Below are 14,549 nucleotides of genomic sequence, written 5' to 3'. Positions count from 1 at the left end.
ATATATGCCAAAATATAACTCTCTAGATATGTTTTGCTTAAATGTTCAACCATATGCTACTAGATCTTGATGACTAATTACTCTTTCCAAATATTATGTCAATTTAACAAATCTCTTTGTAGATCACACTGTTCATCCATTTTCAACAGCATATGAATTTTGAAGACTAACAAATCTAACTCTCAGTTGTGCAACTATAGTGCTTACCTATTCAGAAACCATCTAATTGTGGATGATGCTTTTTACTGTTCGACATTTTTTTATCAATGTTATTTTGTCAATAAATATACAATAATTGCAATTGACAATTGATATCTGTGTTCATTTTTAAAAAATGTTTTGTTAATGCTAATTGTTATTCTATATTTTGTTTTCGTCAAGTTCAAAAGCTTTTTGTTGTGTGTTACCAAATCGCTGCCCCATGCCCTTGTTCTTGCATGCTTGACCACCTATCGGCTTCCCGTTGCACGAAAATAAAATGTGCAACTGCTAGTACTGACTTGTTTCGTGAATGGGAGGAACATATTCTTCTTCTTTATGAATTTGTTGAGTTTATGTGTGATTAAAAATAATATTTTAAAATTTTATTTTTTATTTTTTGGATAAAATAAACTTAGTTTTACTAATTATTTTAATAGTAGTTTTATTTCTTTTGTTTTTTATTTATGTTTTGAATCATTTTATGATGTTTCTATGAACATTGTTAAATTAATAATTGTCTTTTATTAAAAAAATTGATGATGTGTTAAATTAAATGATGATTTTGTTGGAATTAATTGTAGAGTTTGTGTACTTTTTATAATAATGAATGGTAGTGAGTAGTGACATGGCATGATGATGGTTAAGTTGTCGTATTGTTGTTCTTATTCTCATGGTTCAAACACTATTAGGCTGAAATTGTTGAGTGTTTAAATGGGGATGAGGTCCCTCAGTTCACACCTCTAGATCTAAAGTGCTTTTACCCCTTCATAAAAAAATAAACAATAAGCAGTTTATTTATTATCTATTTAGAAGATAATCAAAGGGTGAAGTTTTTTATTTTATTTTTAAAACATCATATATTCTATTTTTAGGTCATTCATCTTAATGATACTCTAGTTTAAATATTACAAAACCAAATAAAAAATAGATGCCTTAAGAAGGACATTTCTCTATGTTTTTTATATAGATTTCTTAAAGATATGTATGCTAGTGATTAAAGCAATTGTGTATCATGAAGAGAAAGATATGTAGAATGAAATTATACATGTTTTGAATGATGTTTAATTGATTGCACAATTATTGTGCTTTGTGAGTGATAATTCTTTGAACATGATAATTCCTTTTGTGTATAATTTTATCTAACTAATTATTATTAAACAAATCAGAGAGTGATATTTATTTTTTTATTTTTATCTATATATGAAATTGCTTTTATTTAAAAAAATTATTTGAAAATTTAATGAAAGCAATTCACTTTCCAAGACAAAATCAAGGTACTTTTTATCTATATGATAAAAATAAAATTCTCTCAACTTATATGTCAAGTCTTGATGAATTGGTGCATTGAATATTTTACATTGATTCCAAATAACTTTCAAATGAATATGTGAAATTTTTATATTTCTATAAGATTCTTTTAATTTCATAATCTAACTACATTCTAAGAGGAACCTCGACAAATAGTGGTAGGTTACAGTTTTCCTTTTTTACTATGCACTAACATGAGCTAACCACATTTTAAGATTCACACTCAAGATACCATAACTTTAAATTATCAGTTACATGGCAATGTTTAATATGGCATTTATTAGGATCTCTATTAGCATTATGTTCTTATTTTCTTACCTACACTTAGATTTTTCATGCTCTTACATGTCACATTTGTAGCATATTCTTAGTCCAGTGTCTTATACACTTAAATGACCACTCTTCAATTTTTAGCTTTCATAATTTATATCTTGACATATTACATTTCTCAATCTTTGAATGTTGCTCCAATCACACATAGATATGAAAAACCACAAAGTAAAGAGCTTCCACACTTAGTAGAAAATCATAGAAGTTTAAAAAAAAAAAAAGTTTCCTCTATAGCCAAAATTGAATTTTTGATATAAAATGTTGAGAAATGGGATAAACTACTATAATCAAATCTTGACCATATAGTGAATGATATATAGTGAATGATGAATGAATTTGAAATACTTAAAGTAGCACGTGAGTAGCCACTAAATTATATTTTGAGAAACACCTATTAATAAATTAAAATTAACAAATTCTTACGGAATACATAACACTAGTAGAATTTACATAAAAGAGTCTACCTAAAAACATCCACCACCAAATTGAATTTTCAGCTTGTATTAATAAAAACATTTTGAAATTATAATAATACTTCATAGATAAAAACAATAAAACATATATTTCATACCTCCACTTTATTAAAAACAAGGTTAAAGAATATAAGTACAAAGGAGTTTCTAAAATTCATTATCCAAAGACATTATAAATAAATAAAAATGCTTGCATAACGCATTTATGCAAACATTCAATATAGATGTTAATTACAGAAGGTATCTTTGACCCCATAATTTTTGGTAGGTCAACATAGATGTTACCTTAAGCACTTTTGCCCAGCAACTCGAGTTAGAATTCTAATTTATTAGGAGAAAATTGGGTTATTCCTCAAACCTTCGAAACAAGGGTTTCTTTGTTGAAAGAGGTGGGTCGCTGCCCCTATCTACGAAGCAAAATGGCTTTCTTGTTGAAAGGGCTGGGTCGCTGCTTCCATCTGCGAAACAAGAAGATCGAATCCACTCGTGGTAGGACTCCAACATTTCTGGGTTTAAGAAAAACAAAGTATGTTACCAAATGTAATTAGGTGTTTCTAAATAAACTGTGAGGCGCAAGTAATGCTTAAGATTGCATACAAAAATGGGCGTAAAGGTTTAAGGTATACTGTTTCCATCTACTCTTTGTATTATGCTTTTATTCGTAATTTTGCAGGCAGTGCATTGTTTTACAATTTCATGCAAATAGAGAAATGAAAAAATTTCATTCCATAAAATTATATGATAGGCTATAGTGAAACGACTATAAGTATTCAAAATCGAAGTGAGTACACTGCATTTACTTACGGCATTCACGGGCTAAGATTGCCCTAAATTCTGCCATGGCTTTCCTAGAAGCTCGACTAGACTCTCGAGAAGTATGCTTCTCCATCTGATCTTGATTCTCCCTAAGACATGGTTTCTGCACTAGAAGCCTCCGCCAGCTCTCCACCTCAGGAGGTAATCCTAAAAGGTATAGTGTCGGCTGGATCAAAATGGCATAAGGAATTGACTTCCATGCAGAATAACAGCTCAGCATATCCAATTTTTCCAGCTTTGACAAGTCGCTAATTGTTTCTGGAAGGCTCTGTAATTTTTTGCACCAGCTCAGACTTAATTGCTTCAACTGTGAGAGCTTGCCAATGCTGTTAGGAAGTTTAAGTAAGATTTTACAACAAGTTAAGTTCAAGTACTGCAGCTGTGACAAGTTTCCAATGCTCTCAGGAAGGTATCTTAATTTCTCACAGTAACTCAAATTCAAGTATAGCAGTTGTGAGAGGTTGCAAATGGTGTTAGGAAGACAATCCAATCTCTGACATCCAGACAATTTCAATGACTGCAAAAGTGACAAATGACTAATGGTGTCAGGGACGTTTTGTAAGGGTCTGCAGTTGGTCAAGTCCATGATCCTCAATTGCGATATGCTGCCTACAATAAAGGTAGATTTCTTTTCCGTTCCTAAAATTAAGTCGAACAAGTTTGAGCTGTGCATTGTGATTGGAAAGGAACAAGAGTCCACCTTTAGCCATATCAAACTCGGAGGAAGACTGTGTATGGTATCTTCTATGTGAACTTGCTCCAAATGAAGATAGCGAAGACTAGATGTGCACAACATTTCAAGACACCGTAAATCACCTTTATAGAGACGAAGGCAAGATGTATTGATATTGCTAGCATATTTGAATGACCTGCTTGACTGGGCAGTCTGCCATTGCCGGGTTTGCTCTTTTTCAGCAATGATTCGCCCCATGTCTCGCACGAGGTCATGCATATCAAATACTTTTCTCTTGTCTATCTTTATCAGCAGCTTCATTGATAGATTAGAGATAGCAATGCCCACGTTCTTGTACATGGATTTCCAGAAAACAATGGGAGAAGTTTTGCGTTCTCCAATAAAAAAGCAAGCAATGTCCAAAAATATTTCCTTTTCCTCAGTACTAAGACCACTATAACTGATGTAGAGTGTTTTAAATATGTCTCTATTCACTGTAATGTTGTCTACAGTTTCATTCCAGCAATCAATGTCACTGTCATCCTGCTTGTCATACAAGAAAGCTCCGATGACTTCCAGAGAAAGAGGGTGCCCCTTGCAAGTCTCCACTATTCTTTTGGAGAGCTCCTCATAACCGGGAATTGGGGATGGTCTGAGGAAGGCGTGCCAACTAAACAACTGGAGACTTTCATTTCTCCCCAATCCGCTCATCTGGTGAATGCATGCGGATGAAATGTGAGCAGCATTGAGAATGTGTTTATCTCTAGAAGTTATGATGACTCGGCTGCCAGAGGCAAGCCAATCCCCAGCCAAGGCATCCAATTGTAGGCGATCATCCACGTCATCCAAAATGAGGAGGGCACGCACTCCACCCAATCGACCTCTCAACAAGGATATGCCCTTCTCAACACTCTCCACTTCCTCACTATAGTTCACCAAATTTTTTAAAATTTTCTCCTGCAATTTTGTAAGGCTAGTGCCGCGCACATTAAATAAAAATGTAGCAGCATCAAAACAATCATAAACTTCATTGTACACGGCCTTTGCAACTGTGGACTTGCCAATAGCGCCTATACCCCATATTCCTACTTTAACCACTCTTCCGGCTGAATTGAGATGTAATTTTTGAAGGAGGGCATTTCTCAGGGCTTCCAATCCCACTGGATATTTGGCAACTTCTAAGGGCACTCTGTCAAGTGTCTTTATTATGTCATTCACCACCTTCTTCACTAGCTGAGCTTCGAAGCTGCATACGGCGAAGTTACACTTAGACAGTTTAAAACAAAGAAAGAAATGATAATTTTAACTTTCTATCATGGACAAGTGACAAAGCATATATGGCACCGTTTTTCTAAACTAATAGAAAGTTAAGCAAGATATATTCATTAAAAGGAAGTAGCTCGCATGTCAATGATATCGTAAAGTACATCTAGTTTATATTCATTCTTATTATCTGAAAAATATAATATTCATACTATTATGCAGAAGTTAGCTGTTTTGATACATGAAATCAAAAAAATATAACAGAGTATCAAATTGTTTTTTATAGAATTTATATCTAAAATATAATTATTTAAAATAAAGTTAAAATATTATTTAGTATAAATATCTTAAATATATTTATTTAAACTTATCTTGAGTTATCTTATTTGCTTAAGATTTATGTTTTAATTTGTACATTTTATTAGACATAAATAAGAGGTTTTGCAAGATGCTCAATTTTTTAACAAAATTATACCAGATATAATATTAAATTTTTAATACTTGGCAATTTGTCAATAATAGACAAATAATATTGAGGCATTAGACCACTAGAAAAAAACATCAAACAACAAATAATAAACCACATCAAGTCCATATGAAATCAAGCTATGATTATATTGAAAGTTGACACCCATACATAAAATGAACAAAAACATTGCTTTGATACTAGGTCTACTTCTCTTCACTCTATAATACTAATTATTTGAAAGACCTTTCTTCCACATTTTCTATATAATCAAAGAAGCATTATTACCTTCAACATCAAGACTAAAAGTTGAAGGGGGTTATTGTCCCTCATCAAACAATATTATCATAGAAGGAATTGAATGACCACAAATGATATCCAACATGAAGACATTCAATTATAAGGAAGAAGAGGCCTTCTTAACCTGTAATATTTATGCACATGAATCAACAATCAAAGGGACAAACACCAACAAAATTGAAGGATCTACTATCCTAAGAGATAAAACTTTCATATGATGAGGATATTTAAAGGAACCATTACAATGTAATGGTGGAGGACAAACAATCCTCTGCTTGAAAGTCACATCCACAACCTTATCAAATCCACACTACTCAATAATCAAAGGAACGTGCACCACCAAATTTGAAGTATCTACCAAACTATGAGATGAAACTTTAGTAGGATGAAGATATTCAAAGAAACCATTAGCAATGCACTTGTGGGGTATAACATTCCTCTAGAGCCACAAAGCTACATCTACAAACTTAGGTTTGGAGAATTGATAATTTCTAACCAAAGTGACTAGTGTCAAAATAACAGTAACATTAGAAGGAAAACCTAGATCAAGTTCTGTCAAAAAGTGAGCTAATAAAGTTTATCCTTAAAAAATGAATTAATATATTACCAATAGATTTATAGAAAGAATCAAACCAAAACGACAATAAAAGATTAGGTTGCCTAGCCCAAATACAAATGAAATAAACAATTTTTGTAATTTGATTAAACAAGAAGAAAACAAAGACTTTACAATGAAATAATTTTACCCTAAATCCATATCCAACCATGTAAGATTCAATGACATAATACACTTCATACACTTCCTAATGTAGAAATAAATCTCTATGTTGGCCTTAATGAAGAGACTCTAAGAATCTATGAACAAATTCTAAAATTTAGGATTTAACACAAGAAGTAACTAAATTGGCAATTTTAATGCCTCTCAACAAGGTATGTTTCTCCCACAAAACAATTTCTCATTACGTTAAAAAATTATCGCTAACTTAACCAAAAAAATTCTTCTATCTACACAAACAATCATGCAGAATTTCTCTTTTATCTACTAAACCTCAGCAGACTAATATAAAGCTGCATCTTTTCTTTATATTTTAATCTAATAGTCGCCATGATTCCTGCGCTAGTCGATAATACATCGGGGGCTTAATAATTTCTTTTCAATCTCTTACATATGGAATTTGATTTTGAGCTATTAGTTAAAATTAGAAAAAACAGCAGAAAGTGAGGTAAATTACTTACCCTCCAGTCATATCCAGGGACCAGCCTGAGCGACAGCAGATCTGTTGAAGGGCATTCTTCCACCCATCAATCTCCTCTCTTAAATATCGATCTGGATGTCTATAATGCTTTTCAAACGACTTCTTGTACGGACTGGATTCATTATCCGGGTATCTAACATGGGTTGGTTCCATTTCATAAAAGAGAGGAATGATCAACCCAGGAGAACCCAACATTAAGGCTGCCTCCTGCAGACACCATGCAGAGCTTGCATATCCTTTGGAAAATATAGGAATGCGTATGGCACTGCTCTCAATCGCTCTTTCCAGGCTTAAATCAATGATTTCTCCCCTTTTCAAATGGTAGCTGTCAAGAAACACATTCAATCCAGCTGCGGAGAGAGCTTGGAAGAGATGATCAACCAGAGTTTTTCTCACATCTTTTCCCCTGAAACTCAGAAACACGTGATATCTCTTATCATTGAAAGAAACTTTTGTGGCAGCAGGTACGTAAGGCTTGAATCCATCCATCTTAAAGTTACAATTGTAAGGAGAAAGCAATCATGCAGAGGCGTAAAGGATTCAACCCAATTGTGCATAACTTAGAAGTTGAGCTTGATATAGGACAGATGCAAATAATTGAGCCGGTCGATCATTTCAACATTTAACAAAGTCATAGAACGATGACGTAGAAGACGCCAATGAATGCCGCACCCAATTGTTTTTTAAACAGCGTTTTTTTGTCCTCGTTGAATCTAACAGTTAGTTTTTTTTGTCCTCGTCGAATCTAAGAGTTAGTTTTCTTTCTCCTCGTCTAATCTAATAGTTTTTTTTTGTCCTCGTCGAATCTATAGTACTAATATGGTTATGAGTTTCGATAGAACAAATGTTGGCTCTCATATTAACTCGTACTACATCTACAACGAGACTTCCTCAACCATGCAAATACAAATGCCCTATACTATAGTAGCAGCTCTCTCGATGCGTTTTGTTTGGTTTTGTTTCGTTTTTTTGGGGAGCGGTTATTATTATGCGTTTTTTTTAATTCTTAATTTTTAATAATTTTGATGTTTTAAATTTTATTTTTAGAAAAATAATGTTTTCACAGTTCAAATAAAATTTAACAAATATTAATTTTCAATTTTTTTTCATTAATTAACAAGAGCTTTGTAGAGCTGGAGTCCCTACCTATTGAAAAAAATAGCAGGCACTTGGAAATAGTATCTGCAGTGGTATGAGGTGCATTGGATTGTAAGGAGAAATGAGGAAGGAGCTATGAGTGGAATGAGATTTGCATCATAATAAATAACTTTGTAAAGCGAAGTGGAGTCTTTTAAAAAGATCAAAACAAATTTTACAAATAATTTAGCGATAATTGTTAGAGTTGAATTTGTACAAAATTGTGAATGTGGAGTTGGAAACAGAATTAACTTTCAGAGAAGCAACATCATTGGCACATAAATGTAACAAAGAAACAAAATATAATAAACAGGTATAGATTATTTGCATTGAAAATCAGATTGTCATGTCCAAAATCAAACTGAGTATGGCATGTTTAAAATCAGACCATCATCATATTTACTTGCCATGCATAGCAGCATCAAAATCAGAGTGTCATTTGGTTAATGTTTGTTCAATGCTATGAAATTTAGATAGTTTGAAGCCTAGTTACCAGAAACGCGATGGGAGACTTCCATTTCACATTTCGACGGCAGAAACGGGTATCCCGTTGCCGACGGCCATTTCAGTCGTGATTTTCATTTTTCTAGTAGTTGCGTTAAAATTTAAATAAAAACAAAGATATTTTTATCTTTTCCTCAACTTAGAGGTGGAGTTTACATTAGTTTATAAATGCCAATAAAGCTCAAACTAGAGTTTACATTAATTTGCAAATTTTGTAAGCCAGAGTTAAGTATCACACAAATTTATTTTTGTCCTCCTAGTTTTATTATACTTATTGTGTGAAATGTTTTATACAAATTATTTTAAAATGAAAGAATGAAATCAAAGAATGTTCAAAATTTTTATAGAGATATATGTTTTTTATTTTTTATTTTTAAAATTAATTTTATATATATATATATATAATCCGTTTCTTATATGCAACCTTTTAAACTTCTGTTTCTCGTCACGTTGCCATTGCTGTTGCGTTTCTCGTTTCTCATTTTTGATAACATAGGTCTGAAGGGCTAAAAGAAAGTATATTAAGCAGGGCTGCAAAAGTAACAAAAAAATTAACAAGTAGAATCTGTTCAAGAGATTTTCCAGGGAGCTTTTCATGTTTTATATTTGCAAAAACTGAACACTACTATAAACACTATACATGGAAGAGTATTAGTGTGAGGTCTTCAATAGTCATAGTGTGAAGTTGCTGATGTTTTGTAGACTGTGAATTGAAAAACCTGCAATATTAAGGAGTGTTAGGAAAGAATGCATATCAGCTAAGTTTTTGTACTTAAAATGAAAAGAAAGTGATTTGAAAATAGAATGAAGTAAAAGGAGGATGATAGTAATATTAATATTTGCAGAGAGATAGAATACGTTGAAAAATAAACAGTCTTAAATGTTTAAGGCAACGAAATGTATAACATAAACTACATACAAAGATATGAACAAAATTGTCTTATGAAAGACGAAGAGGCAAAATTGTTGTAGTCTTTCTACTTCACTAATGATCAGATGTATTTTTCAATAGTAGTGACCTGCATATTTATGATTAACATACAAGAGTATTATGATTTTGTCAAATAGAAAACAATAAATTTGAAATGTTTTTGTGCAGAACATAAAAGAATTGAAAACGAAATGTTGAAAATACGATATGATCATGTGCAATGAAATATATGTGTAATGTAAATCAATGTGGTTAAATCATAGCAATAGAAAGGAGTGGTATTGAAAAACTTACAGTTGTGGTCTCTTTTGTTATCGCAATGATGGAATTGTCCATGGAAAGTGTGAAATCTCCTTGTATTTCAAACTTTCAAAGTAGATAGACAACTGTTGACATGTTGTTTTTGTAGTTTTCAAATGGTATTTATGCAAGGCAAGGAAAGTTCTCCTGCAAGAGTATAGTGTGCAAGGTGCAATCGACAACTCCATCTATAGTTTCAATTGTGCATTGTAAGAAGGGTTTGTATGCAAAAGTTGTGTTCACGATGCAAGTGGTGCAGTGAGTTGTGTTGGTGATTGAAGCATGAGCTAAGGAATTTTGCCTATGATATTGAGCACTTTGATTGATTCTCACGAAGACTCCCATGTGTTGGCTCTCTCAAGTTCTGAAGAGAAGCTACAACCTATGGAGTAAAAGGTGCAACCAAGCAAACCAAGCAAATTTGTAAGAAGAAAAACATCAATGGATAATTAATATTCACCAATTTTTTTTGCTTCTTTTAACCGTCAATTGCAAATGAAAATATTGTCATTCAAAAATTTGTGAATATTTAGTATTTTAACTTAAAGAATTTCACAAGGCCAAATAAGAGTCCATGACCAGCATAATGGGTATAAGTTGATTCAAGAAAATTGGTTGTGCCCAATAGAAAGTAATCAGACCAGAAATAAAGGAAGAAAACCAAAAATTTTAAGAAAAAATCTTTTAAAATCAATACCTTGTTTGGGTGATCTGAAAAGAATCTGAAGAAAATCAGTGTACAACAATTAGGTAGACTCTTGAATTTGGAATGACTTCCAAATCAGTGTCCATGCTAGTAGTTGAGAACTTGAGAGGTTTTAATTTTACTTTTGTTTGTGTTGTGTTGTTGCCAGGCTCTATGTCGTGAGTTGATGTGTTGATAAGGTTCCATTTTCATGACAAATATTCTGAATCTATAATTTTCAATAAATAGGAAAATTATTTTTTGTGTTCTTTTTGATAACTATCTGTTGAGTTTCACAAGGCCAAATAAGAATCCATGATCAGCACAATGGCTATAAGTTGATTCAAGAAAACTGGTTGTGCCCAGCAGAAAGCAATCAAACCAGAAATAAAGGAAGAAAACCAAAAATTGTAAGAAAAAATATTTTAAAATCAATACCTTATTTGGGTGATCAGAAAAGAATCTAAATAGAATCAGTGTACAATAACGAGGCAGACTCTTGAATTTGGAATGACTTCCAAATTACTGTACATGCTAGTAGTTGAGAACTTGAGAGGTTTTAATTTTATTTTTATTTTTCCTGTGTTGTTGCCAAGCTCTATGTTGTGAGATGATACGTAGATAAGGTTCCATTTTCATGACGAATGTTCTGAATCTGTAACTTTCAATAAACTGGAAAATTATTTGTTGTGTTCCTTTTGATAACTAGTTGTTGTTGTATTTTTTTGAGTATATAGAAGCTGCTAAAATTATCTATCCTCCATTAGACACTTTAGAAAGTTATTTTCCTATTAGGTGCACTAATTATAGATTAATTACCTATGGTTGTGGATATCATAGATAAAGAAAATATAGGAAGCACCAAGGGAGTGAGAGCATACCATTGAAAAATATAAACCAAAACTTCATTTTAAAAATGATGCTGCTACCACACCTTGGCACTTGGATAAAAAACCCACAAGCATTTCTATAGCAATTTCTTGAGGACAAAAACCCCCAGAAACAGTCACTTTTGTAGAGAGAGCAGCAGGGTCGGACTATTCAAGATCCTCAGGCATTCAACTAACTTATAGGGTGTTTAGAAACATCAAAAGTTATCAGCTGAACATGTTGGATACAACTGGTAAGTAGTTTACAACAAGCAGATATTCTTTTTAAATCATGTAATTACATAAAGATAGAAAATTTAAAAAGTTCAAGCGTATTTTTGCTATTAGAATCTTTTCTGGTTGCCTTTTTATGAGTGTCTTTAGACTACACTATTTCATTTGTAAATGTTCTACAATTTGACCTGGATGACAATAGAGAATTGAGGCTAAATATGGCATGGCCTGACAATACTCAATGCATGTGTATGTAAGAAAGCTTGGAATACAAAATAGAATATTTCACATTAGTCTTAAAACCTAAGCCATTTCAAATGATGAAATTACAAGGAACAAAATATGACTTGCAATAGTGCAAAGCAGGGCATATTGGTCTAATTTTGTAAGACCATAATAAACCCTGCAAAATAGACTAAAATTACAGACAAACATTGCATATGAAATGAATACCTGAACATGATATGCTCAATAAAACCAAAAATGGGTGTAATTAAAAACCTAATAAAAATTGGCGCTGAAGATATCAATTCGTGACCAAGGGATTTACTCAGAAATATGAATGAATGTAAGAATCTCTCACTCTAGTTTTGTTGTCCTAAAACTTACATTAAGCGGTTGTGGAATTAATGTAGTGAAACTTGTTCTCAGTGCATAAAATTACAATTCACTTTTTAATTCTTTTAATTACAGATAAGAAGGAATGCAAAAGTTAGAGCATGTACTTAATTTAGCTAGACTGTATGTTGTCTTGGACTTGGCATTAGAAAAAGGAGGCAATGATAGTCCCTTTCTGCTCAGATGTTTGTGTTTGCTTTTGCCCAAATTAAGCATTCCCTTTATGTGTTTCCCACCATCAAAACTCTCTTGTTCTCCATTCCATTTAACAAATCAAATTACATTTTAATCAATGAAATGTGTAGAAACCACTCAAACCATGGTAGGTGACTTACCTCAAGATTCTGGATTATGCTATCAATGACGCCTTTTAGGAAAAATGGGCAAGCTTTGGAGGAGAAATATTACCATACCCTACAAAAAGCAATTGTCGTGTTTCAAAGCTCCTTGAATAGTGTAGAAGGTCTCGCAGATGAGGCGGTGGACTTCACAGATAGTAAGAGCTGGTGAAATAAATGCACTCGTACCTCAGCAATTAATGAATTTCGTGGAGAATGAGTGTGTATAATAAATTTGCCAATACCTAGTGGCCTGACCGTAGGTGAAGAGTAAATTAAAAAAAATTGCAGCAGCTTAGGAAATATGAAATAATGCATTCCATCCATGTTACAAAATTACAAATATTTTTGGAAAAAAAAAAAAACCCCAACAATAAATCAAGCACCCAATCATAAGTCAAATAATTAATAAATTTTAAAATAATTTAATTTTAATAAAAATGAAACTTTATAGTAACCTTTAATTTTTTAGCTTGCACAATTATCAAAACATGTTAATGTCTTTTTTTGGGGAAGTTGAAAACATTAGTTCCCTACTTAAGGCACAGACTAATAACTATAATTTATAAAATTTCAAATATATATAATTTTTCATTAAAAGATATTTATTTATTATGTTCAATTGAAGGAGGTGGATGGTAGGATTAAAATAATAGAGTTTTGTCAAACTTTTAAGACCTCTACAACACTCAACTATTCATTGATCATTCATTTCTTGATAAGTTGATTACACAATGATTTGATCACATGACATAAAAATGCATTTCAATTGCCTCACTATCTAGAGGTCTTAGACACATGCAAGATAATTTTAGAAGATAGATTCAACCTACAGATAATAGAAATTCCCCAATACAGTAAATATTAGAAATAAACACTTGCTAAAATAATGAATACATTTAGAAGTATCCAAACTTAGTCAATTTTTAGTTTTGTGGGAAAATTTGTTATAATATTCCAACACCCCACTTTAATTTTGGTCACAAACCATTTAGTATTCATCACATTGAAATTCTTTCTTATATCTTGAAAATTCTTCTTTGTTAATTCCTTTGCCAACTAATATTCATTTTTACAAAACATTAATTTGGAAGTACTCTTCTTACATACTTATTCCTTGTTTCCAAATTAACATAATTTTTCATAACAATGATTTCCTTTGAGAAAATATATATCATCCTTCTCAAACATTTAACCCTTTCTTGATTTTAATCATTTTGACAAAGGAAAATTTATATTCATAGAATATTTAAAAATATATGCAATCTTTTTCTATTCAGATCCATCAATCCATCTACAACTCATTTGTTATTCTAGATCCTATTTTACATTCTACTATTGAATTGAACCCTGTACACCAAATTTGGGTCATAATTTGAAATGTAGTCCTAATTATTTCATAGATAAATTAATATTCATGTATATACCCCATACGCATAGAGATGTATACTATTATTCACTTACACCCCATACACATAGAGATGTATACTATTATTCGCTTACACCCCATACACATAGAGATATATTTTATACTTATACACTATGTTCTTCTTTCACAACAATAGTAGGATAATGTGTTTTTTTCAATACAAGAAGATCCATATAGAAAGTATATTTTTGCCCCTTTTCACACGCACACATGGAACTTTTCCTTTTGCAATTAAAATGTAAGATAGTGTACAATAGAATAAAATCTTCACCCATAGATTCTTATAAAAAAAAATTATTTATATTATAAAATCAAAATTTATTTTTTCTTCTTTCAAATGACATGTAATGTTATGGAGATACACCTTATATTATACGTCATAAACCAACAATGTGTCAGTTAATAGTTATTTATTAGT

At 31.8% G+C, this 14,549-nt stretch overlaps 1 protein-coding gene across 1 annotated transcript; it reads right to left on the bottom strand.

Annotated features, from left to right (window-relative positions):
* Nucleotides 1-3,108: 3,108 nt before the first annotated feature.
* On the bottom strand, nt 3,109-7,575 carry LOC131079020 (disease resistance protein RPV1-like). Its single transcript, XM_058016884.2, has 2 exons — nt 7,067-7,575; nt 3,109-5,047 (listed from the first exon to the last, which is right to left on the bottom strand). The coding sequence occupies exons 1-2, from the start codon at nt 7,573-7,575 to the stop codon at nt 3,109-3,111; spliced, it is 2,448 nt and encodes an 815-aa protein (XP_057872867.2).
* Nucleotides 7,576-14,549: the final 6,974 nt, after the last annotated feature.

Source organism: Cryptomeria japonica, chromosome 4 (genome assembly GCF_030272615.1).
Source record: "Cryptomeria japonica chromosome 4, Sugi_1.0, whole genome shotgun sequence".
Classification (NCBI taxonomy): domain Eukaryota; kingdom Viridiplantae; phylum Streptophyta; class Pinopsida; order Cupressales; family Cupressaceae; genus Cryptomeria; species Cryptomeria japonica.
The sequence above is the reverse complement of the archived record's forward strand: the minus strand, read 5'-3'. Positions and strand labels throughout refer to the sequence as shown.